Below are 23,172 nucleotides of genomic sequence, written 5' to 3'. Positions count from 1 at the left end.
AAATATCCACAGAACAATTCCAGGTAACATAAGTTCACTCTCCGCTCAAATTGCAAAATGAACAAGAAACAGGTGTTCATGAGCAGTATTGGGCAGAAACAACAGAAGATAACATTAGATAGTGAAATTATGAAATTCAGCCTATAATTAACTATATTTAAATTTTTTTAAAGAATTTTCAAAATGAGCAAGGAGCAAGACGCTCTCAAGGAAAAACCAGTCTGATTATAAAATGAACTTCTAGAAGTGATATGTTCTAAATGGACATTCAAGTGAAAAAAAAAAATCATGAAATAGAAAAATTTGACGCATATATGTTCACTAACTGATTAGAATTGAAAGATATAATTTATCCATAATACTGAAGACAGAGACACAGAGATTAACATATGAGAGAATAAGAGACAAAATGGAATAGAAAATGAAAACATCTTGTGTAAGTCCAATTAATATTCTAGATAACAAAGAATGTTTAGAAGATGGGACAGTAATCTGAATCCTCAGATTTAAAAACCGCAAAAACGCCGGGCGCGGTGGCTCACGCTTGTAATCCCAGCACTTTGGGAGGCCGAGGCGGGCGGATCACGAGGTCAGGAGATCGAGACCACGGTGAAACCCCGTCTCTACTAAAAATACAAAAAAAAATTAGCCGGGCGTGGTGGCGGGCGCCCGTAGTCCCAGCTACTCGGAGAGGCTGAGGCAGGAGAATGGCGTGAACCCGGGAGGCGGAGCTTGCAGTGAGCCGAGACTGCGCCACTGCACTCCAGCCTGGGCGACAGAGCGAGACTCCGTCTCAAAAAAAAAAAAAAAAAAAACCGCAAAAAATCCTAGATACAATAAGAAATAAGAAATACAAATATAGTCACAATGGAGTAAAGCTGCATAACATTGAAGACAATAAGAATCTCGGTACTGAGCAGAAATTTAAAACTCAGATTGCCTACAGAGAAAAAGAGTTTATTCTCAACAGATAGCAACAAAAATTAAAGACATTCTTTTCAATCTCTGAAACACTGAGGAAAAATAAATAGCAACCTAGAATTGTATAACTGGCTATTATGCAATAATGAATCATAAGTATTTTTTAGACAAACAGAAAAATGAGAGTATGTCACCAATAAATCCTAACTAAAGGAGCTCTTTGTGTAGTGGTCCTTACCCAGATTTTAATTTAGATGGTCTGAGGAGGAGCCCAGGCATTCATTCTCTCTCTGTGTCTCTCTTTCTCTCTCTGTCTCTCCCCATCCCCATTCTCTCTGTCTCTCTATCTCTAAAAATGTATATACTGGTACTTAGTTTTTAAGTCACCTAGGAGACTACAATGAGCAGACAGCATTGCAAGATATAATTTATCCATAATATTGAAGACAGAGACACAGAGATTAAAATATGAGAGAATCAGAGACAAAATGGAATAGAAAATGAAAACATCTTGTGTAAGTCCACTGTTCTAAAATGGGCTTCTCAGACTTGACTGTGTCTACTCATCTCCAGGGAATCTTGTTGAACTATGGACTCTGACTTAGTGGGCCTCAGGTTCTGCATTTCTGATAAGCTCTCAGCTGATGCTGATGGTATTGGTCCATAGACCACACTTTGAGTAGCAAACTCCCAAAGGAACAGTTCAGAAAGGTAAAAACTTATCCCAGGGAAAAGATTGATATTCAAGAAACAATGGTGAACAAAACATTTGTTAAATGTGGGTAAATAAAAACAAATATTAATTGTATCAAATGATAATAAATTTCATTTTCATGGGAAACAAGTAAAATGAGAGGAGATGATGAGTTAAACTCTTCAAGTTTTCATATTATTCAGATGAAACACAGAAGTCTGATTTATGAAAGTGGATACCTTGGTGTAGATCAAGAGTTTTACAAGTGTTTGGGGTGAATAACTAATAAAGCTTAAAGAATCCCCACGATCCAGTGACCACAAAATCTATTAAGCAAACCAGGCCACTTTTGAGAGTAAAAGGGGGTGTTATTAGTAATTAAAATGAACAACACACATAAACCAAGATCATGCCAGGCAAACGAGGACGGGGTCAGCTTCTCTCAAGAGCTGTGAGATGTGGCTGAATGAGCAGATCTCTGAGTCTCTCTCCACCCCAAATCCCCATACCCAACCTAGCAAGAATCTCCTCTTTTTGTTTACCTTGTACCTCATGGTTCTGTGTGGATGCTCATTTAAAAAATAAATACAATGGGCACCTGTTGATTTTGTCTGTCAAGCATCAGCTTCTTTTGGTGGCTGCACCTTAATTTCCTTTACAGAAAACCACCCCACCCTACTCTATATCCTTTATCATCAGTCTCTGCCTACTCCCGAAATAGAAACATCTTCCAAACCTGGCCAATCAGGCCGTTCTATTCCCATGACCACAATGATTGGTTGCTGCATAAGCATAAGACCAGGGCAGCCCAAGGAGAGTCAATCCTGAGGACAACTAAGAAGGTGAATGCTTTTTCTATTGAATTTCTAGTTGTAAGGATTATGCAAGCCTGCAGCTTCTGGGAACCAGTGAGTAGACGGCCTGTTTGAGATCCATCTAAACCAGAGGGAGACAGACAAACATGCCTAAGCTATCAGTGACATGGTTTGCACCATTGACTCTAGGCAAGCCTGAAGCTAATTATACCCCTGCGCTCGGAGGCGAAGTGAAACAATATCTTCTAAATCACTTTTTAGTATTTATTTATCAATTCTTATTTCTGTTGTCCTTATTTACTTAAGTCAGTTTGAACTGAGTTTAGACCAGCCAATCAAAGCAATAATTAATAAGATGTATAGTTTGTGAAAACCACCGGACCAAATTAACTTGGCAATCCCTTTCAGCTCCAGGGACATCACGCAAGTGGCACCAGCTAAGTAAGAATGAGAATTAGAATTACTGTTTTCCAGGTGCTAATATTCAAATCTATGGCTTGAAACCACTGTGAACTTTTGCAGTGCTTACTACTTCTTCTAAAAATAGGTTTTTTTTAACCCAACTCACTCACTTTACAGTTGGAAAAATGAGCCAGAGTGTGAATTCTAAATTCACGTTCTAAGATAGGAAGCTTATAAAATGTTGTATATGATCTGATGTTCAAAACATTTGAAGGGGCTGGTTTAGATAATAGAAATTCAGCTAAAGCAGGAGGCTGGAATTAATGCTTTCGAATTTATTTGCTTCTGATTCTAAAACTCATAACTATAAGCTATTTAAATGCATCATTGTTAGTATTCCAGGGACAGTCACAACAATAAATAAGGTACATGCTCAGTGCAAGGTGCCCTAATGGCATCTAAGGAAAAATATCTACCATTTTGCATTTCTTCTGAATGCTTGACTTAAAATGCTAAGAGTCTATGCACTGTGATACTTTTATTTTTCATATAACTTGTTATTTATATTAGCAACTAAGTTTTTCAAATATTTTGAAAATAGAATAAAAATATGCTCTTAAAAAGATGAGTCCCCAGCACCCACAAGTTACTGGCACAGAGAAGTTCCTCAGATACTTGCTGAATAAATGATGAATGAATAAATATGGCTGATACATATAATATGTTAAGGAACATAAAATATGTAATACAGACAGGAGAACGTACTTTCCTCTAGATACTAGTTACTACTTAGGTCAGAACTTCAGAACATGCATTTCCAGAAATACAAGTGCCAATGCAAGGTGTTAGATTTTAAAAAATAATAAGTTACTGTCAGCAAAAAGTTTGACAAAAAAAAAAGCTAAAGACATTTTTTTTTCTTTCTTAGAGCCTTTGTCAGTGTACATTATCAATATCCAAGAAGGGACAAAAAAGAAGCAGAGGTTTTTAGACATAATTATTCTAATTTGACCACCACATTTAATTTTGGTGTAACATCTTTTTTTTTTTTTTTTTTTTTTTTTTGAGACAGAGTCTCGCTCTGTCGCCCAGGCTGGAGTGCAGTGACGCAATCTCGGCTCACTGCAAGCTCCACCTCCCGGGTTCACGCCATTCTCCTGCCTCAGCCTTCCGAGTAGCTGGGACTACAGGCGCCCGCCACCACGCCTGGCTAATTTTTTTTTGGATTTTTAGTAGAGACGTGGTTTCACCGTGTTAGCCAGGACGGTCTCGATCTCCTGACCTCGTGATCTGCCAGCCTCGAGCTCCCAAAGTGCTGGGATTACAGGCTTGAACCACCGCGCCCAGCCCAACATCTCTTATTAAGGACATTCTACAGCCCTCCCTTTAAGGAATGCTTCCAGGCTGTCACTGCCAGCATCCAGAAAAGGACCTGACTAATGTTTCCTTTGAGAAAAGCACTGTAAAGCATGGTAAAGTCAGAGACATTTCTGCTTATGAGTTCAGATACATCATATAATTAACTGTTGTCATTTAATTGTTAATTTTTACCTTATTTCAGGTGTATTTACAGAAATGAGTGTGATGTTTTAAAAATGATTTAAATAAGTTCTAGGCACTGATATGCAACTTAATAATTTGAGAGGAAGAGATAACATTATCTCATTCTTCTTCTGAAATTAATTATGGCAAACACATCATATGGGGAGGCAGATGTGCCTTTTGTATGGGTAGAGGAACCTCATACCCATTCAGTAACTGGGAGGTACAGTCGAACTCTACAAAAAGATTTTTTTCCCCTGTGATCCCAGCAAAATAGCTTAGAGGAGCAGAAAATATTACCCTGGATGTAGAACTGATCTGCATAAATTCATCAAAGGACCATGCTGTGGATGCACAGATTATTTGAAAGAGGAAACATATCAAGCATTGCTTTAAAGCAATGCCTGAAATAAAAAGAACAGTGTTTCAAAACTCATTGCAGTTCTACATTTCTTATGTATCAATAAAATGTGGATAAATGTATAAAGGAAAGTATTGAGTATTTCATTTGCTTCCATGTATTCAACCACATTTTCAGTTATTCCTTATTGATTTATGATTTTATGAAAGCCCAGGGATATGTTTTCCTGCATATTTCTAGTTGACGATTGAAAGTGTATTTCGTGTTTTGTAAAGGACACGTGGATGCTTCCTTGCAAAGCTTCACTCTCCTTTAAAACAATACTTATAATAGGAGTTCAGTATAACAACAAATAAACATCATTTGCTTTCCTCTTTATCTTATCTTTGTTCCACAGGAATTTAAATGCAAATGTGAAATAGAATGAACACCAACAAATGCATCAACTGCTCCCGCAATATAATCATTGCAATCTATAAACCATAACAGGCTCTCTTGTGCTGGCTGCTTACTGTCACAGTATTTTGTGGTTGGAAATACATTCTGTGGGTGTTATTTTGCAACCAAATTTGAATAGGAACACTCCGAGGAATCATCCCCGTGTTTATTTGAAAAGAGTGTAATGTTTGCCTGTGCATGTATGGAACGGCTTTATTCTTTATTTAACTTATTTTCACAAAACAATTAAGGGAAATGTATATTTAGCATCAATAATTAAAACCAGGGAACTCAAAGGGAGGGTTGATCTGCACAGCCTTATCTAGCATAGCTTTCTCTCCTTGCTACTATTCTTGCTACATGATCTTTCTTACAGTCTCCTGGAACAATCCATTCTGAATTTGAATACAAACCATTCCAAACATTAGCCCTTCTACCTGAGAAACTACCCCATGTGCTATCCTAGGTCAATCAGTTACAATTTTTAATACCTTAGAAAGGGACCTAGGTGGATGGACTGGCTTCTAGACCAGTGGTTCTCAACTTTCTCAATTTTGGCATTGCTATGGTTTGAATATCCTCCAAAAGTCATGGGTTGAAACTTATTCTTCACTGTGATAGCATTAAGAGGTGGGGGCCTTTAAGAGGTGATTAAGTCATAAGGGCAGAGCTGCCATGAATGGGATTAAGACCTTGATAAAAGAAGCTCCACCACTTTGGGAGGCCAAGGTGGGAAGATCACCTGAGGTCATGAGTTCGAAACCAGACTGACCAACATTATGAAACCCCATCTCTACTAAAAACACACAATTAGCTGGGCATGGTGGCACATGCCTGTAATGCCAGCTACTTGGGAGGCCGAGGCAGGAGAATCGCTTAAACTCGGGAGGCGGAGGTTGCAGTGACCCAAGATTGCGCCATTGCACTCCAGCCTGGGCGACGAGAGTGAAACTTGGTCCAAAAAAAAGGGCTTCGCAAAGCATTTGGCCTTTCTACCATCTGCCAAGTGAGGACACAGCAAGAAGGTCCTCATCAGACCTCAAATGCTGTTGCTTTGATATTGAACATCCCAGCCTCCAGAAGCATGAGAAATAAATTTCTGTTCTTTATAAATTACTCAGTCTCAGGTATTCTGTTACAGCAGCACTAACAGACTAAGACAAGCATGCAATAACACTTTCTATGGCAACTTATTAAGCACAGACTTTCAGACTTCAAACTCAGAAAGTTAGGTTCAGTGCATCTGGAAGAGGACACAAACATCTGCATTTTTAATGTGCATTCCAGCTCATACAGATGCATGTGGCTCCATGCTCTGCTAGATCAGGAACCGGCAAACTGTGGCTGATGGGCCACATTTGGCTTCCTATCTATTTTTCTAAGATTTGTTGAAACCCAGCAACCTCTATTTAAGATTATCTATGTCTACTTTCACTCAAAGTATAGTCTATGTTTACTCAGCCCAGTGAGAGAGTTGAGTAGTTGTAAGAAGTTATAAGAGACTATACAGTTGGCAAAGGCTAAAATATTTACTATTCTTTACAGAAAATGTTGGCCCACCTCTGCTCTAAATGATTTTGTATTAAGCTTGATGCTTCAATACCCACTGTGAAGGACAGTATGGAGATTACTCAAAAAACTACAAATAAAACTACCATATGATCCAGCAATCCTACCACTGGGCATTTATCCAAAGGAAAGGAAACTAGTATGTGGAAGAGACATTTGAACCCCCCATGCTTATTGCAGCGCTGTTTGCAATAGCCAAGATAGGGAATCAACATAGGTGTCCACCAACAGATGAATGGATAAAGAAAATGTGGTGCATATACACAATAGAGTAGTACTCAGCCTCAAAAGAAGAATGAAATCCTGTCATTCACGGCAACATGGTTGGGACTGAAGGACATTATGTTGAGTGAAATAAGCCAGGAACAGAAAGTTAAACGTCGCATTCCATGTTCTCACTCATGTGAAAGATAAAAAACAAAAGCAAACAAAAAAATGATCTCATAGACAGTAAAAGTAGAACACAGAATACCAGAGGCTGGGAAACATAGGGGAAGAAGGGGATAGGGAGAATTTGTTAAAGGATACAAAATAACAGCTATGTAGGAAGCAATAGGTTCTAGTGTTTTGCACCACTGGTAGGAGGACTGTAGTTAACAATAATATAGTATGCAGCTTCAAATAGCTAGAAGGAAGATTTTGAATGTTTCCAATGCAAAAAAAAAGCTAAGTGTTTGAGATGATAGATACGTGAATTGCTCTGATTTGATCACTATACATTACATGTGTCAAAATATCACTATGTACCCTATAAATATGTATAATATGTGTGCATTAAAAATAAAGTTTTTAAAAGGCAAAAAAAAGCCTTTTGATATTAAAGAAAAGGGCTGTTGATATATAATGTAACCAAGTTAACTGGGATTTCTTTAATTTGGAATCTGTAACAAAGTAAATATAAAATGTGTTTTCCTTCATATAACTTGTTTTAAAAACCCATATATTTAATAAGAATGTAATAAAATGAAAATAAGATAAAATTCAAAAAAAAGTTTTATGCTTCAGACTTAATGTACCAAAACGCTATGATGTTATAATAAGTAAGTCATCTTCCCATGGTATTTACTTTCCTACCCTGGCCTAGTGGCCCTTACTTGACATGGTTCCTGGGTCCCTCACAAACTTCATTCTTTCCTTCTTCCACCATGCCTTTGCTCACTGTGTCCCAGGCATACTGGCCTTCTTTCTGGTCCTCAAACATGCCATGATTGTTCACACCTCAGGGACCTGCAAACAGGCCATGTGTGCTCATGCTTTTATCTTTTTAAAGATTCAATGAGTATTTATATAACATTCACATGTGCTCAGGAGACATGCTAAGTCATTGGCATCCCCTGGTTCTTCTATGGTTCTTCTCTACCATCTTGGCCCATCCCTTACCTTTGCTGCCCTTCCAATGAAGAAAGAGCATTGAATATGGAGTGTGCACATTCTGGGATTTTTGTATCTTGTTAGAATGTTAAAAGATGACATTTATTTAAAGAGATTCAAAGTTGCAGCAATTTGTGGCCTGAGTATTCCCACTAGCAAGCAATTCTGGCTTCCATTGTTTCTGTGTCTTTCAGGATCGGCTGTATAATATACAAGGCCCAGTGCAATATGAAACCACAGGTCTTTTGTTAAAAAAATTATTAACAGCTTCAAGAGAGTCAAGAGAGGACAGAAGGATGTTAAACTAAGTGGGGGGCCCTTCTGAGCACAGACAACTGCATAGGTCACATATCCAAAAGGTGGCCCTGGCAGGGGGAAAAGAGCTAGTTTAGGACAGTACTTTGTGTTTAAAACTTGTGTCTTAGACGTTCTCCGTATCTACTGGCAAAAACATTTCAACAAAACTCACAGTAAGATCAGTCCAATTTGTTTGCTGTTAGATGACACCATACGCTTTGATTAGCCAAACAGTTGAATTAACATACAGCAAGACCAAATATTATTTCCTACCAAATTCACCTACACATCTATGAATATTTTTGAAGCTTCATGCTTCCCAAATTTGAGCAAATGTGATGTGACTGATACAGCAAAGCGTCATGATAAAATGATTTTGTTCATGTTCAACACAAGTTGGCAATTGGCCCAGAATATGTGTAAGTAGCACAGTTGAAGCCTTTCAGATTCTAACTGAACCAAAGTAATGGACATCTGTTGTTTGTGTACAGTGTTGATAGGACTTTCAATCAAGGTGGCCTGCTTTCCCCTGGTCAAGAGGTGGCCATATGACTATAACCAGGAATGAACACATTGTCCTAGGATTTGGTCTTGACTAGAGTAATGCAATGACAAAAATTTAGTGGAATCATATAAGGAAAAATTGTTGCTGTAGATTCATTTTATTTATGCCTTAAAGAGATTACTTCAACATATATTCCTGTTAACCTAGTTCACTGGAGCTGTCTTGCTTCCAGGCTGTTCTAGTGTTTTTCTTTTGAATCTGTTCATTGATTTGATTCTGATATTTCTTTGTAAAACCTTTTCTCTATTTGAAGTCAGCTTCTGTTGCTTACAACCAGTGAACCAACACTAGCACAAACACGATGTGGCTATCGATCGTCTGTAATCTTAAATAACTAACAAAATTGCTTATATAATGAAGACATAATGTTTATAACCTATTGCACTTATCGTGTAGGCTTCATTGCTTCAATTGTTTCTATAATTTATTTATTTAATACTTTTACTAATAATAGGTGCCAGCTTGGAAGCAACTTTACCACTGAGAATTCTACTGCAAAAGTAGCACATCTGTGCTGACAGGATAGCTCACTAGATTGACCTAGATAATGAGTTGTATAATTCAGGCTCCACAACAGACACTGAGCTATGAAAATATAAGTAAATGAGTGAAAATGAAATTCACTACCCCATATTCCATGTTATTTCTGGATGCATTGCTTAGCAGAGCTATTAGTTTGTCTTCTCACTGGGAAATGGGATTTAGAGGTTTTTAGAGTAATACCATCAGCAAACCCTCCCTGCAATCACTGCATAACGCTAGATGACTTCAAAATGAAGTAAATGTAAAAAAAAAAAAGTGAATGAGATGTGTCAGATGAGTATAATAGTAAAGAAAATGCAATTCTGGATAATCTCCACCCCCATGCAAAATGTGAAATTCTTTCCAGTTCGCCTAACACGTATTGAGTAGTTACTCCACCAGAAGGATCAGAAATAGATAAAGCAAGTGAGGTGCCCAGGGAACAAATGATAAGGAGGCACTCGCTCTCCAGACTGCTAAGTGCAGACTTGGCACCTGGAAGTGAGCGCTTCTTCATCGTGGACCCCTACGCGCCTCACTTGTCTCACTTTTGTTCAGGCCTTATTTACTGGGCCAGTGAAGAGCTTTAAAGAAGAATTTTTATCCGTTCAAATCTGGTAGGAAGCAAGTTTACCAAGAACTCTAAAATAAGGTTGAACAGCATATATGCCATAAGGGAGAGACACAAAATGGTAGAGAAAAACTGCATTGAACTGGCAGTAACCATAAAGGTAGTAAAAAAAAAAAAAAAAAAAAAGTTAGTAAAAGTACTACTATTTGAAATTGGATGGCTGTATTTGTTTTCTCTCTCAGAAAACATGACTCAGATTGATGTAAGAAAAAAAAATATTGACTTATGTAACTAAAAATTCCAGAGGCATAGTGTGACTCGATTTGGAGGAGAGATGGTGTCAAGAATTGATTTCTTTTTTCTCTATCTCCTTTTAGATTGGCTCCATTCTCCAACAGACAAAGTGGATGTGGCAACCCCAGACCTTCCAACCTTCCAGCTGCAAGTTCAACAGGAATAAAGACTTCTTCCCAATGGTTTCTTCAAAAGCCCTCAGATTAGCTGTTTGCCTAGTTTGTCACATGCCACCCCAGAACCAATCCCTATGGCCAGAGAAATGTAGCTTATTGATTGGTTTAGCCCCAGGTCACATGACCCACCCCTGGAAAAGGGCTCAGTCCTCGCTCGAACTGCTTTGGCTGAAGGCTTGGAAGAAATAGAGCCATGGAAAGTAGACACTGGGGAGGCAAAAATAAAGGTTCAATAAGTATGCCTTTAAATATGGACCAGATATTGAATATTAAAAACCAGCACATTCTGAAAAGAAGAAATATAAGCAAAAGAAAAAAAAAGTGGGAAATACGAAGTAGTATTTAGAATTTTAGTAAGCTATCCAACTAAGGCCAAGTGCAAGAATATTTTAAGAGTTACTTAAATATATAGAGATGGCCAGGCATGGTAGCTTGTGCCTATAATCCCAGCTGCTCTGGAAGCCAAGGTGGGAGGATTGTCTTAAGCCCAGGAGTTCAAGGCTGCAGTGAGCTGTGATTTCACCCCTGCACTCCAGCCTGTGAAATAGAGGAGACCCCATCTCTAAGAAAAACAAAAATAAATAAATATATAAAATTACTTCCCTGTTACTCTATTTTCCATCACATTCTTTGCTTCTATTATTCCACTTAATACTTGTGTGTGAGTGTGTGTGTGTCTGTCTGGGTGTGTGTTTGGCCTCTCTTCTATTTTGCAAAGTTTCATGTTTGTATTGTTCAGCGTATCACTAGGATGTTGTCCACTGTTGGTCCTCAATCATTTTTTTGTTGAAAAAAATGAAAAAATGAATCAATAGAATAATATATGAAAAGCAGTAAGCTAGCCTAGAAAAGTAATCAGGGTCAGATTGCATTAGACTCTGAAAGTCAAGCCAAAGAGTTGAGACTTTATCACATAGCTAATGTTGGGAGCCCAGACATCAAATGATCAGAGTTGTACTCTAGAAAATTAACCTTGTAGATTTTTAACCTGTAATAAAAGAGAAAGAGGGAGAAGTTAGATGACTCATAGGAATATTATTTCACTATTTCAGGTCCGAAGGACCTGATGTGAGTGATGACTGTGGCATTAGAAATGCAAAGGGAAGTACAAATAAAGGCATACATAGAAAAGATAGCAATTAAGGAAAGAGAGACACGGATAGAAGTCAAATGGAATGAGACTGTAAGGCTGGTTACCTGGAATAATAGGAATACTACTAACAGAAGTCAGAAGCTATAGTTGCTTGGTGGTTTGGGGGAAGGATAGGATAAATTCCAGCTTGGACATACTGACCAGGAATTCAAGGGGGATGTGTTCCCCTCACTGTTGCAAATGCAGGAAGGGACTGAGCACACATTTGGAGGTGCAGCTACAGATTTCTCCTCCTGAAGGCAGAAGAGGAGGAGGAGGAGACTGAAGTTATAGAAGAGGATAAAAATAATAAAAAAGAAGAAAAAGCAAGGAATAAGTCCAAAATTATTGTTAAATGTGGTAATGAGATTGGATTTTATGCTAAATATAGTATAGTGAGAAACTATTGATAGTTTTTAAACAAAAGCATAATGTGATTTGATTTACATTTTTAAAAGATGACTTTGGATGTCATAGAGAAAGTGCATTTAAGGGCAAGTAATTTCCAGTCCCTAAGATGAATCCATAATCCATGACTCCTCACTCTTGGCATAGTCTAGTTTAACGAGGTCTTCTGTCTAGACCTTTACAACAAAAGAAAACCCTAACATTAAGAACTGAAAGGAAGAGGATAAGATAGCAAGGGAAAGAGAAAAAGGTTAGCAAAATAAGAGCATTAGTCCATGTCACAGCTGTAGAAATTAAGGCTAAGACAATTAAGTAGTCAGAGAGAGGTGGCAATGACGAAAACCAAATATGCCATCTGCATTGTGTGCTCTTAACAACTGTGCCATACTCTCTTCTGGTGGGTTCAGTATATCTTGTTCGAGAAGTTGGAGTGACGAGAATTTCTTGGGGTAATGCATGTGATAGATAACAACTTGGAAGCTACGTGTGTTCAGAGCAGAAAGAACCTCTTTGACCTATATTGGACCAAGGAGATTAGATAATTTGTCCAAGGTCACAAAAGCACTTAGAGTTAGAGCTGGACACACAGACCAGGCCTCCTGAGTCCCACAGGGCAGAGTGATACTCCCATTCTACCATGTAGCCTCTTTCTATGCTGATACTTAACAAGATCTGAAGTTAACCATTAGACTTGGAAGTAAAAACTAAATTCTGGAGTCACAACTTCTACATATGTCTCGGATCATGTTACTTATTACTACAAGTACAAAATAACATGCATGTGAGGAGAATCGGCACCGATAATGCATATTGACAAAAGAACATCCTCATTTTATAGGAAATCATGTCATCCTACTTGAAGTGTGGCTCAAGAAAAAAAAAAAAAAATGAGACGGATACTCCTCAGCAGCCTCCAAATAAGAAATACCTTGCACACTAATTTCCATTGTGCAGAACCTAGAAAGTAACTTAAAGAGTGAGTCAAGAGTCAGACAAATATTTTTTCTGAGGTCGAGTATCACTTACCTTTAATCATCATATATTCAGCCTTAAACTTTGTTCTTACAGTTCTTGCCTAGCCATGACATATACATGAATGGCAAACTCAGATAAGGATATTGACGCACAATGGAAATTAGTGTGCAAGGTGGTTCTTATTTGGAGACTGCTGAGGAGTATTCATCTAATTGCTTTTCTTCAGCCACACTTCAAGTAGGATGACATGATTTCCTAAAAAATGAGGATGTTCTTTTGTCAATGTGCAATATTGGTTCCTGTTCTCCTCACATGCAGGCTATTTTGTACCTGTAGTAATAAGTAACATGATCCGAGACATATGTAGAAGTTGTGACTCCAGAATTTAGTTTTTACTTCCAAGTCTAATGGTTAGCTTTATCTTTCAACTTTTGTACTGAAATCAAGAAACAGACTGTTTACATGCATTGGTTTATACTGGCTTGCCTTCACAGATCAGAGAGTGTTGAACCATAGACTCAAGTTCTCTATAACAAGTCACAGAACATCCAGGTGACAGACTCATACAGCTCATACCTGATTTAGTTCTGCTTGTATATTCGCAGTAAAAATACTCGCCTTTTAATCTTCAGGGTCACCTCTGCTTCTCAAGCATCAGTTCAATGTTATTTTGTCTTCCAGTATCATCTGGTTTTACTTGAAGTTATCTAAATACCCTTCCTGTTGCCAAAGAAATGGCTTCATTTTGTTTGAGCAACTATTACAAATAAAATCAACTGTATCATAATGAGTCTTAAAGCCATAGTTAGCACTCTTCTAACAATCTTTCAAAGGTAGATCAGCATTAAAGATGTATTACGGGGATCTCATAAAAGTTAAATATATTTTCTAAGAACCTTAGCTGAATCAGGGGCAAAGCCAGAAAAAAAGAATTATTACCTCTCCTTTAGCCTTTAGGCCATGTTATAAGAACCGACACCCCATCAAACAACTTCATAAATGTGAAGAACCTAATTAGAAAATTAATTTCCAATTATGCATAGAGAACAAAATATGCTAAATGGGGAAGGGACCACAGCAAGGAAAGTCAAAGCAAAGTGGAAATTCTTTTAGTTGGGAAACCTGCTTCCTACAGGAGACTACAGATATTGAGACCCAGGGAAAGCAGCTGATTTTATGGAAAAAGAACCTGTGGCTTTATTTCTCTGGCCTTGGGAACTGACATTTTTACTTACAGAAGGTCAGGAAGTCCTAAAACTCTTTGAGGTATAGGCTGTCTATCTTCCAAAGTGGAAGTGGGAAGAGTGAAACGACCACAATAACCACTTTATCAATCATTCTTTTCCATAGGTAATTCCAGAGTCTCAACGTATGCATGCTTTATCTATATAGCTCAATTTCCATTTGAAAAACTAGAAAACGTACATGCATAAGAATGCATATTTTATCTTTGAAATACTGAGCAGTACTCTGTTGCCAGAGACTTTGATATGAATCTACTACTTATAGGAGGAGGACAAGGGATTCACATATAAGAGGATCAAATATATTACATTTGCTTAGATACCTAATACATTGTTAGCACCCTCAAGGCACACAATGATGACAGTCTGAGTAACTAATGGACTCCTCAAAAACACAACCGTATCACTCCTGTCTGTGTTTTCCAAGGGAACAGTCCCATTACACCACCGCTTTAAATGGGTTTCATGTGCAATTAAAATGAAAATGCCATAACAGGCCATGACATAAGAAAAAAAGACAGTCTCAAAAGACTTCTGTGGGTGTGTTTTTCTTTTTCTGAGCACTGAAAATAATCTCTTTGTCAGCCCTGTGGTATGGTCACAGTGCAAGAGCCTTAGACTACGGGAACGTGTTCGTTAGGAGAATTCCATTACTAGGCAAGGTGCCAGATGTGTAGCCTTGTTTGGAAGAGAAAAGAGAGCTGAGTTCTCCAGCACCACCTGCCCATCAAACCCCTGAAGCATTTTGCAGCCTTTTAGGTCAACTTGGGGGATGTTAACTTGCACCAGCAAAGGCAAGGCAGGAGATTGTACTTCTAACCCACTAATTTAATAGAGTGCCTTACAAATCAAGGTTGTGTTGCAAGAGATGGTAGCACTATTCAGGTGTTGCTCAGAAAAAGTTCATGGTAGCGTTAATCAGGTGTTGCTCAGAAAAGAGAGGTGGTGGTTTCAAATTAAGACCTAAAAAGGGAATTATTAAGCTACATACTCTTTGTGGTGTGACAGATGTTTAACAATCTAATCCTAAAAGTCATCATTTTACTACCAATGAAACCACAGGGCTCTTAAGAGAAAAGAAGTCTGCTGCATCAGGATGGTACCATGATAGAACAAGAGGATCAAAATCTGGGCCGCTGCTAGGGAGGGGCCACAGACCGAGCCCTTCTCATTTGCCTGAGATGCTTCAGAAAGTTGCCCGAAAGTTCCTCAGATCAAAGTACAGGCATTTTGAGAACAGAGCCTTCAAACTGTTTCCTAGTCCCTCAAACCAATTTTGACTAGTAATTAACTGATTCCCAACATCAAAAGGTGAGACATCCCAGGAGGAGTCAAGGGAGATCAAAGCCTGTGGTGAAGGGTCCCCCTGCACCTCTTCCACCCTCCGCCCTCTTTCTCAGACAGACATCCATCCGACTGCAGCAAGAGAACAGTCGCATCGCTTCTCACTGGAGACTGACATCAAACAGACTTCCAAATAACTTGCTGGAGTTTCCAGGCCCTGTTAGGAGAAAATGAGGAAGGTACAGGTACGTGACCATATGGTCCAGATTTTCTAGGATGATCTAGGTTTCTAATATTCAGTCCTGTTGTCCCCATCACTGGAACAGATCCCCAAATAGGGTCACTGTGGTAAAGAAAAACTGAGCAGTGCCTGACATATAGTGAGCAAAAGATAATTCCCTTCTTTTGCATATCAACAAATAGTAGAATTTCTAATTATTATATTTTAAAAAATGTTTTTTGTGTGTATACTTTTTGTAATATAAAAAGAAAAAGCATTACACACTGGCTTTGCATAATGATAAATACCCATGTGTATTTGTCTAAGCCTTTGTCTAAGCCAGGTGCTGGGCATAAGCCTGACAAAGCTGGTCAGTCTCTGTGCAGAATGGGTCATTTACCATGATGCTCTTACGAAGGCATTTTAATATGACATTCAAAAATGCACTTGATTAGTTCGGCTCCCCATGCTTTCATCTATACCAACGCTTGGCTTCTGTGTTTTTCCACAAAGGTGTGTGCACATAGGGATGCATCCTAGCAAGTCCTGAGGATTGCTTTTTGGACAGAGAAAATCTGTACCCAAAGCTTTTACAGAGCTTGTTCCCCAGGCACTCTTTGAAACAAAACTTCAGGGGGACTTGCAGTGAAACTGTACCAAATGGTTGAACGTAGGAGATAAGTGAGAGGGAAAGTCAAGACAAGGCTGAAGTTTCTAAATTGGGAAGGGTTCTGCCAGTGTCTTGAGCTCAAACTATCTAAAACTGAACCTACAAGCACCTCCTACAGATGGGGGTCAGACCATCGGGCACCTCCAGGGCAGTCGTGCATTATTAATTTCCCTGTTCCTTGAGAATGTTTGCCCCTTGTGAAATAATTCAGTAAATGTTGAATGAATTCAGCACCTTCCCTTCGCAACATCCTCCTTTTCTTTTTTTTGAGACTGAGTCTGTCTCTGTCGCCAGGGCTGGAGAGCAATGGCGCGACCTCAGCTCACTGCGACCTCTGCCTCCCGGGTTCAAGTGATTCTCCTGCCTCAGCCTCTCGAGTAGGTGGGACTACAGGCACCCACCACCGCGCCCGGCTAATTTTTGTATTTTTAGTAGAGACAGGATTTCACCATGTTGGTCAGGCTTATCTCGAACTCCCGACCTCAGGTGATGCACCTGCCTCAGCCTCCCAAAGTTCTGGGATTTACAGGCATGAGCCACCGCGCCCGGCCATCCTCGTTTTCTTATGGTCCTGCTTTGTCAGTGGAGTCATCTTTCTCAACAGTCTCTGTCAATGGCTATTTTCTTGGATCTTTAACCTCACCGTGGATCCATCAACTCCACCAGCCTCTCCTCTGTCTGGTCGTTTCCAATGCTATTGTGCTAATACCTATATTTATGTCTCTTCTGCAGTCTACTTCTACTGAAATGTCTTCGGATTGGTTTCCTTATTCCAAACCACCTTACATAGCATTATCAGAGTCATTTAAAGTCCCATCTTTGGTATCATCACGCCTCAACTCCTGGAATCCATGAGAGTTCCAAATTACCTACAAGAAATAAACAAGGTAGAGAAATTGTCCCACATCTCCCAATCCTATCCGGGTATTTAAGGGCTTTTCAATTGCTGCGTTCTCTCCTTTCAACTGCGAACAACTGTTATCCTGCTTTAGAATTTGACCCAAACTTTCAGAAAAGATGGAAGGAGCAATTGGCTTGAGATGACTTATAGCTGCGTCCTTTTCATGAGCCATCTGGCTTGCCGTAGTCCTTCCACTCCCAATTATATGCCTAATGCTGGGGTTGAATGTCTATTACTTTTAAAACTGTACTTGTGCTATTATTTTTCATATGATGAGGGGACATATGGAATTCTCCCTATGTCCCCAGGTTGCTATCACAGCCAGTCTGGTTCACGCATTGATATTACCAGCCTAGCTGAATTTATGTCTCTTGCCCCATAGTGTTTGTCCAACTGAAGCAAAGCAGGATCGCCACCAAGAAAAAATTAGTCCCAACAACACCTTTTAGTACCAATTGTCTCATATTCCGAGGTTTAGCTGGGTTTCCTCAGAACTACCTCTTATATTTTTATATTTCTCCTTCCTTTTGGTATTTTAATGGAAATAACCGTATTTCCACAGTATTTAATAACATCTTTCATAAGCAAGCCAGTGCTTCAATAACGACCCACTTCACTGATACCATCAGAAAATAATACCCAAGGATAATAACACAAACCTTTTGCAGAAAAGAATAGTTACAAAGTGAAACCCATTACCTGGAGTGACACAGGAAAGGATTTTTGTTGTTTTTCATATATATAAGAAAACCATATATATATATGAAAACAACATATATATGAAAACATATATATATATATGCACATATATATGTGTGCGTGTGTATATATATGTTGTGTTGGAGCAAGAGACACAAATTCAGGGGTGTGCTGGAGCTAGGTGGGTAATATAAAGTGAACTAAGCTGGCTGTGACAGCAATCTGGGGACCCGGAGAGAATTCCATATTTCTTCTCATTTTATTATAAGAAAAATAATAGCACAAGTGTAGTTTAAAAAGTAATAGACACTCAAGCCCAGCATTAGGCATGTAATTAGGACTGGAAAAACTATGTTGTAATATATGTATTACATATACATATATAGGTGTGTGTATATATTTGCCTTTTGTTTTTCCTTTTACATATAGCTCCTTCAGAAATAACCTTTGTGAAAAGATAAAGATATCAAGGTTTAACTTTTTGACCTTTCCTTCTCCAAACTAACATTGATAACATACTGTGAAACTCTTATTTACTGGATAACATCCACTGAAACTCTTACGAAAAAGCATCCTTTAAAAGTGCTGTTGTCTATTTCCCTTTAATCCTTCATGTTTACTGAAAAAAAAAAAGGAAAAAATAGAAAAAATTATCTGCTTTCTCAATTATATGTCCCTGACAAAGGGAAAGTAACACACAAGTGTTTCCTGTAAAGAACATGAAAGAAGCCTCCGAGATTGGGGGGATTTTCTGGTTGATTTCCAAGTTGGATTTTATTGTTGCTTGCTATGAGTCCCTGTGGCAACTCCGCACCTTTCCTCCTCCACCCTTCCTTTGCGTTTGAACATTGCTTTTTCCTCACTTCTAGCACCTGTTTCCATCCCAACAAGCAATTTGCACTGATTCCTCCTTCACCCAGTCATGAGTCATTATAAGAGATTGGGAAAATGAAAATTTGATTGTGCTCAAGAAAAGATACCTGATGTAGAATGTACTTCTCATCCTTTAGATTAATAGACTAAGTCCTAAGAGGTCACTTGACTTCTTAGTGTACAGTCATGCACCACATAATAATGCTTCAGTCAACTTCAGACCCCACGTATGACAGTAATCCCATGAAATTATAATACTATATTTTTACTGTACCTTTTCTGTGTTCAGATACACAAATACTTCCCGTTGTGTTTCAATTGCCTCCAGTATTCAGTGCAATAACATAATAACATGCTGTACAGGTTCGCAGCCTAGGCTATCCCATACAGCCTAGGTGTGTAGTAGGCTATACCACCTGGACACATGTAAGTACACTCGTATATTCCCACAATGATGAAATCACCAAATGACACATTTCTCAGAACATATTCTTGGTGTTGAAAGATGCGTGATGTACTTCATTGAGTACCAGCAGGAGTGAAAGGGACAGGTCTTGTGCCTGTCATTTTGAAAGACAGTTTAGTATGATTGTTAAGACCACGGGCTGTAAGATTACACAGAGCTAGAGTTAAGTCCCGGCTCTGACACTCAGTTTTGCGGTTTTGGATAAGTTACTTGACCTCTTTGAGCCTCAGTTTGTTCATCTGCCATATGGGAACAATGGTAGGAGCTATATCATGAGGCGTTTATCTTATTCCGGCCTCATAATGTCTGTAGCAGAGTGCCTGATACAAAATAGTAGCTACCATTTACTGAGTGCATGTCACCACCCTTACTATTATTGATTGTCATTACAAATATACCTATTGACTCTTTTTCAACACTCTGGAATTGCTTGAGTCTTGAAATCCACACTATCCTTGGAAGGACTTCTCTCATCCCAGGGAAAGAAAGAAACATTTGCTTCACTTAGAAGAGAAATTGGGAAAAGAGAAAAAGCCACATGTTATGTGAGAATAACAAGGCCTCAGGTTGCAAAGTACATTTATGCTGCTTCAGGAATTTCATGTGAAACACCTATTACCAAGCTTGTTTAATGTGTTTAGTTAATAAACTTTATAGGACCCATTTTTATTTAGCATGTGTACTGGAAGCTTTTTAAATGTAATTTCTGAGTCCACAGTGGCATGCTTTCCCTGAACATTTATGACATTCCACAACTCAACTTCCAAAGAAGCCCATTATGAAAATAAATGGATCCAGGTGGATAATTTGAGAGGGTAACTATATTGCATGCAGCAAAGACAATATGTAAATATTGCAGCAATCCTTCTGATATGATATCAGAATATGAAAAAAATGAAATCAGCAAAACTATGCGATACTGAATTAATTTACTTCCAAATATTAAAAGTAATGAATCTTCTACTTATTTTCAGATTCCTATGACTCATCTTAATACTATGATAATTTTTAACTCAATTGCATTACTTAACACGTATTTGCATCATAGCACCCTCCAAATGAATGCCTAGAACTTTGTTTTTTAACCACAGTTGGCCAGAAATTGCTTTTATATTTCCACCATTTAGGGTTCAAATAATCTACTGTGAAATTATTATTTTTAAGTGACGTAGGGAAGCCAACATTGACATGATGTTTTCTTCACAAGATGAACAAATAAATGAGAAAGAAAGTATAATCAGGCAAGTCTTCCTGTGCGATCCAGAGAACAAAACTTGCCTGATTCTGGATCTTACTCTTCACTGGAAATGTGTTACCCTTCAGTTTTTATAGAGGTATAAATAAATATTCGTTTATTTATATCCTTTTTTATTTTTAACAGAAGCAGTTGGAATATTATTCAGCAGTGGAAAAAAAATGAACCACTGACGCAGGCTACATCATGTTTAAACCACAAAAAGATTACGCCAAGTGAAATAATCTAGACACAAGCGACCGCATATTGCATGATTCCACTGGTAGGAAATATCCAGAAACGGCAAATTTATAGAGACAGGAAACAGATTAGTCATTGCCTAGGGCTGGGTGTGGGAATGAAGATGAACTATAAATGGGCATGAAGGATCTTACTGGGGGGACAAAAACGTTCTAAAAGTGATTTGTGGTTATGGCATTTCAGTAAAGTTACTAAAAATCATTGAATTGTACCCTCAGATGGACAATTTGATGATATATAAAATATACCTCTATAAAACTGTTAAAAAGAAAACCCAGGAGCTGTAATTAATACATAGATGATTTCACAATAATTCCAGGGCAGGCTGTTCGAGAGAAGCTTTCTGCTGTGGTGTCATTACAAAGTCACATCCCCTTTGCAGTGAGCGGTGGGAACATCCGCTGAGCACTGTGGCATTGCTGTGTCCTGTGATTTACGTGTAGGGGCAATTTCCAACACCCTCGTCCAAAGAAGACACGATCCCTGCACTGTTCCCCTTTCTCACATAATATATCCATACAAACATGCTAAGGGGGGCTTGGTGTCTATGCAGAAACTTAGTGTACACATGCAAATGATATCAAGATTAGTCCTTAATTTCTTCTCTGAGTTCACTGAGTTAAGCCAAGCATTGCATTTCCTCCACTGAAGAATTATTTATGTCCAATCCTTTTACAACTCTACCACACTTTTTCTTTCTCTCTTAAGTCTTTTGATTTTAAGCTCTGATACTTGTATTATACTTCACAAGAATGATAAGAAACAATGGCTTCACATCATACAGGTAATAAAGGCTCACGATAGATTCAGTTTAGTGTGCATGAGTGTGTGTGTATAAAAAAACATACATGTTTGTGTGTAGGAAGATGAGGAGGAGGAGTGAAAAGGAGTCTACTTGTGTGTCACATATATCTTTGGGATAGCTACTTAAGTCTTTCTGTCAACTGTGTTCTGTTGTCTCAGCAGAACAGGGCTCATTTTGTAAATACCATCTATGCTGACACTTAAGTTGCTATATGTTGAGATCATGTCTCTCTTCTCACATTCATTGTCTCCTTCTTATTCCCTGAATACCTGATACTTCAGAAAAATGGAGAGTAAGAAAAGAGAAAAAGCCTTAAAGAGAACGATTTGCTGCTTTTTACCTAAAGGAGGATGAAAATGCGAAGCCACCAGTGAGTGAGTGTTATTATATATATATATATATAAATATATATATACACACACACACACACACATATATATATTTCTTTTTTTTGAGACAGAGTCTCACTCTGTCGCCCAGGTTGGAGTGCAGTGGCATGATCTTGGCTCACTGCAACCTCCGCCTCCTGGGTTCAAGCGAATCTCCTGCCTCAGCCTCCAGAGTAGCTGGGATTACAGGCACGCACCACCATGCCTGGCTAATTTTTGTACTTTTAGTAGAAACGGGGTTTCACCATGTTGGTCAGGCTGCTCTCGAACTGACCTCATGATTCGCCCACCTCGGCCTCCCAAAGTGCTAGGATTACAGGCATTAGCCACCACGCTCTGCCGTGAGTATTATTTTTGTGCCGGGCATGGTGGTATGTTAGTGGGTCCTTTAGATGCATTTTTATTTAGTCTTTGCAACAATTCTCTGACGCAGGTTTTATAATTCCCTTTTTACTGAGGAGGAAGCTGAAGCTCAGAGAAAGTTAACTAACTAGCCCAGGTTCAGTGAGTTCTAAGTGAAATGGACAGATTTGACTCTAATACCTATTTGTTTCATGATTAAAATTGATTTTGATGCTCAGTAACTTTTACTGTCTTTGTAAGATTTAGTAAGTCGTAACAGCCGTACATTCTGTTCCCTTGTCAGTTGCAGAAGGATTGTTTGAGAAATGCAACAAGAATTCTGGGAGAAAACACCAGTGACTATCTTTTCACAAAAACCAAATGTGGTTTTTGCTGTTGTTTTTCCTGAACCATCTTGATAAGTTCCTTACTTCCTCACTGAACTGCCTAATTAGAAGGAGTGTCTTTGTAATTATAATGACCTCCTTCTGCAATCAGCCATGATATATAGGTGATAAATTATTGGTCTCCCATCTCATTATAGATAACTATTCCTCATGGTTTATTTGGTTCTGTGAGCCTTCTGCCATGAAAATAAGTAGGCGACACGTATTGATGCAATTTTAATTTTTTAGATTTTGAGGCAGTATTAACCTTTAGGTTTTGCAATGAACTTCTATAAACATATGCATGGACACAGTAAGGCTTCATTAATTACAAAGTTATTTTGT

The 23,172-nt window shown here is 38.5% G+C and overlaps 1 protein-coding gene across 6 annotated transcripts in view; it reads right to left on the bottom strand.

Moving 5' to 3' along the window:
* TENM2 (teneurin transmembrane protein 2) overlaps positions 1-23,172 on the bottom strand; it is a 1,386,931-nt gene that overhangs the window by 599,449 nt on the left and 764,310 nt on the right. Inside the window, exon 1 of one of the 6 annotated variants that reach the window (XM_058440116.1) lies at positions 19,809-22,083. The exons of the other annotated variants lie outside the window; for them this stretch is intronic. Within the exon in view, the coding sequence (XP_058296099.1) occupies positions 19,809-19,905 (97 nt within the window). The 5' untranslated portion in view covers positions 19,906-22,083. Of the gene's footprint in view, positions 1-19,808; positions 22,084-23,172 lie in introns of those variants that run through there. 6 annotated transcript variants of the gene reach the window in all.

This window comes from Hylobates moloch, unplaced genomic scaffold (assembly GCF_009828535.3).
Source record: "Hylobates moloch isolate HMO894 unplaced genomic scaffold, HMol_V3 SCAFFOLD_6, whole genome shotgun sequence".
Classification (NCBI taxonomy): Eukaryota; Metazoa; Chordata; class Mammalia; order Primates; family Hylobatidae; genus Hylobates; species Hylobates moloch.
Note: the sequence above shows the minus strand (reverse complement) of the source record. Positions and strands in the feature narration are given on the sequence as shown.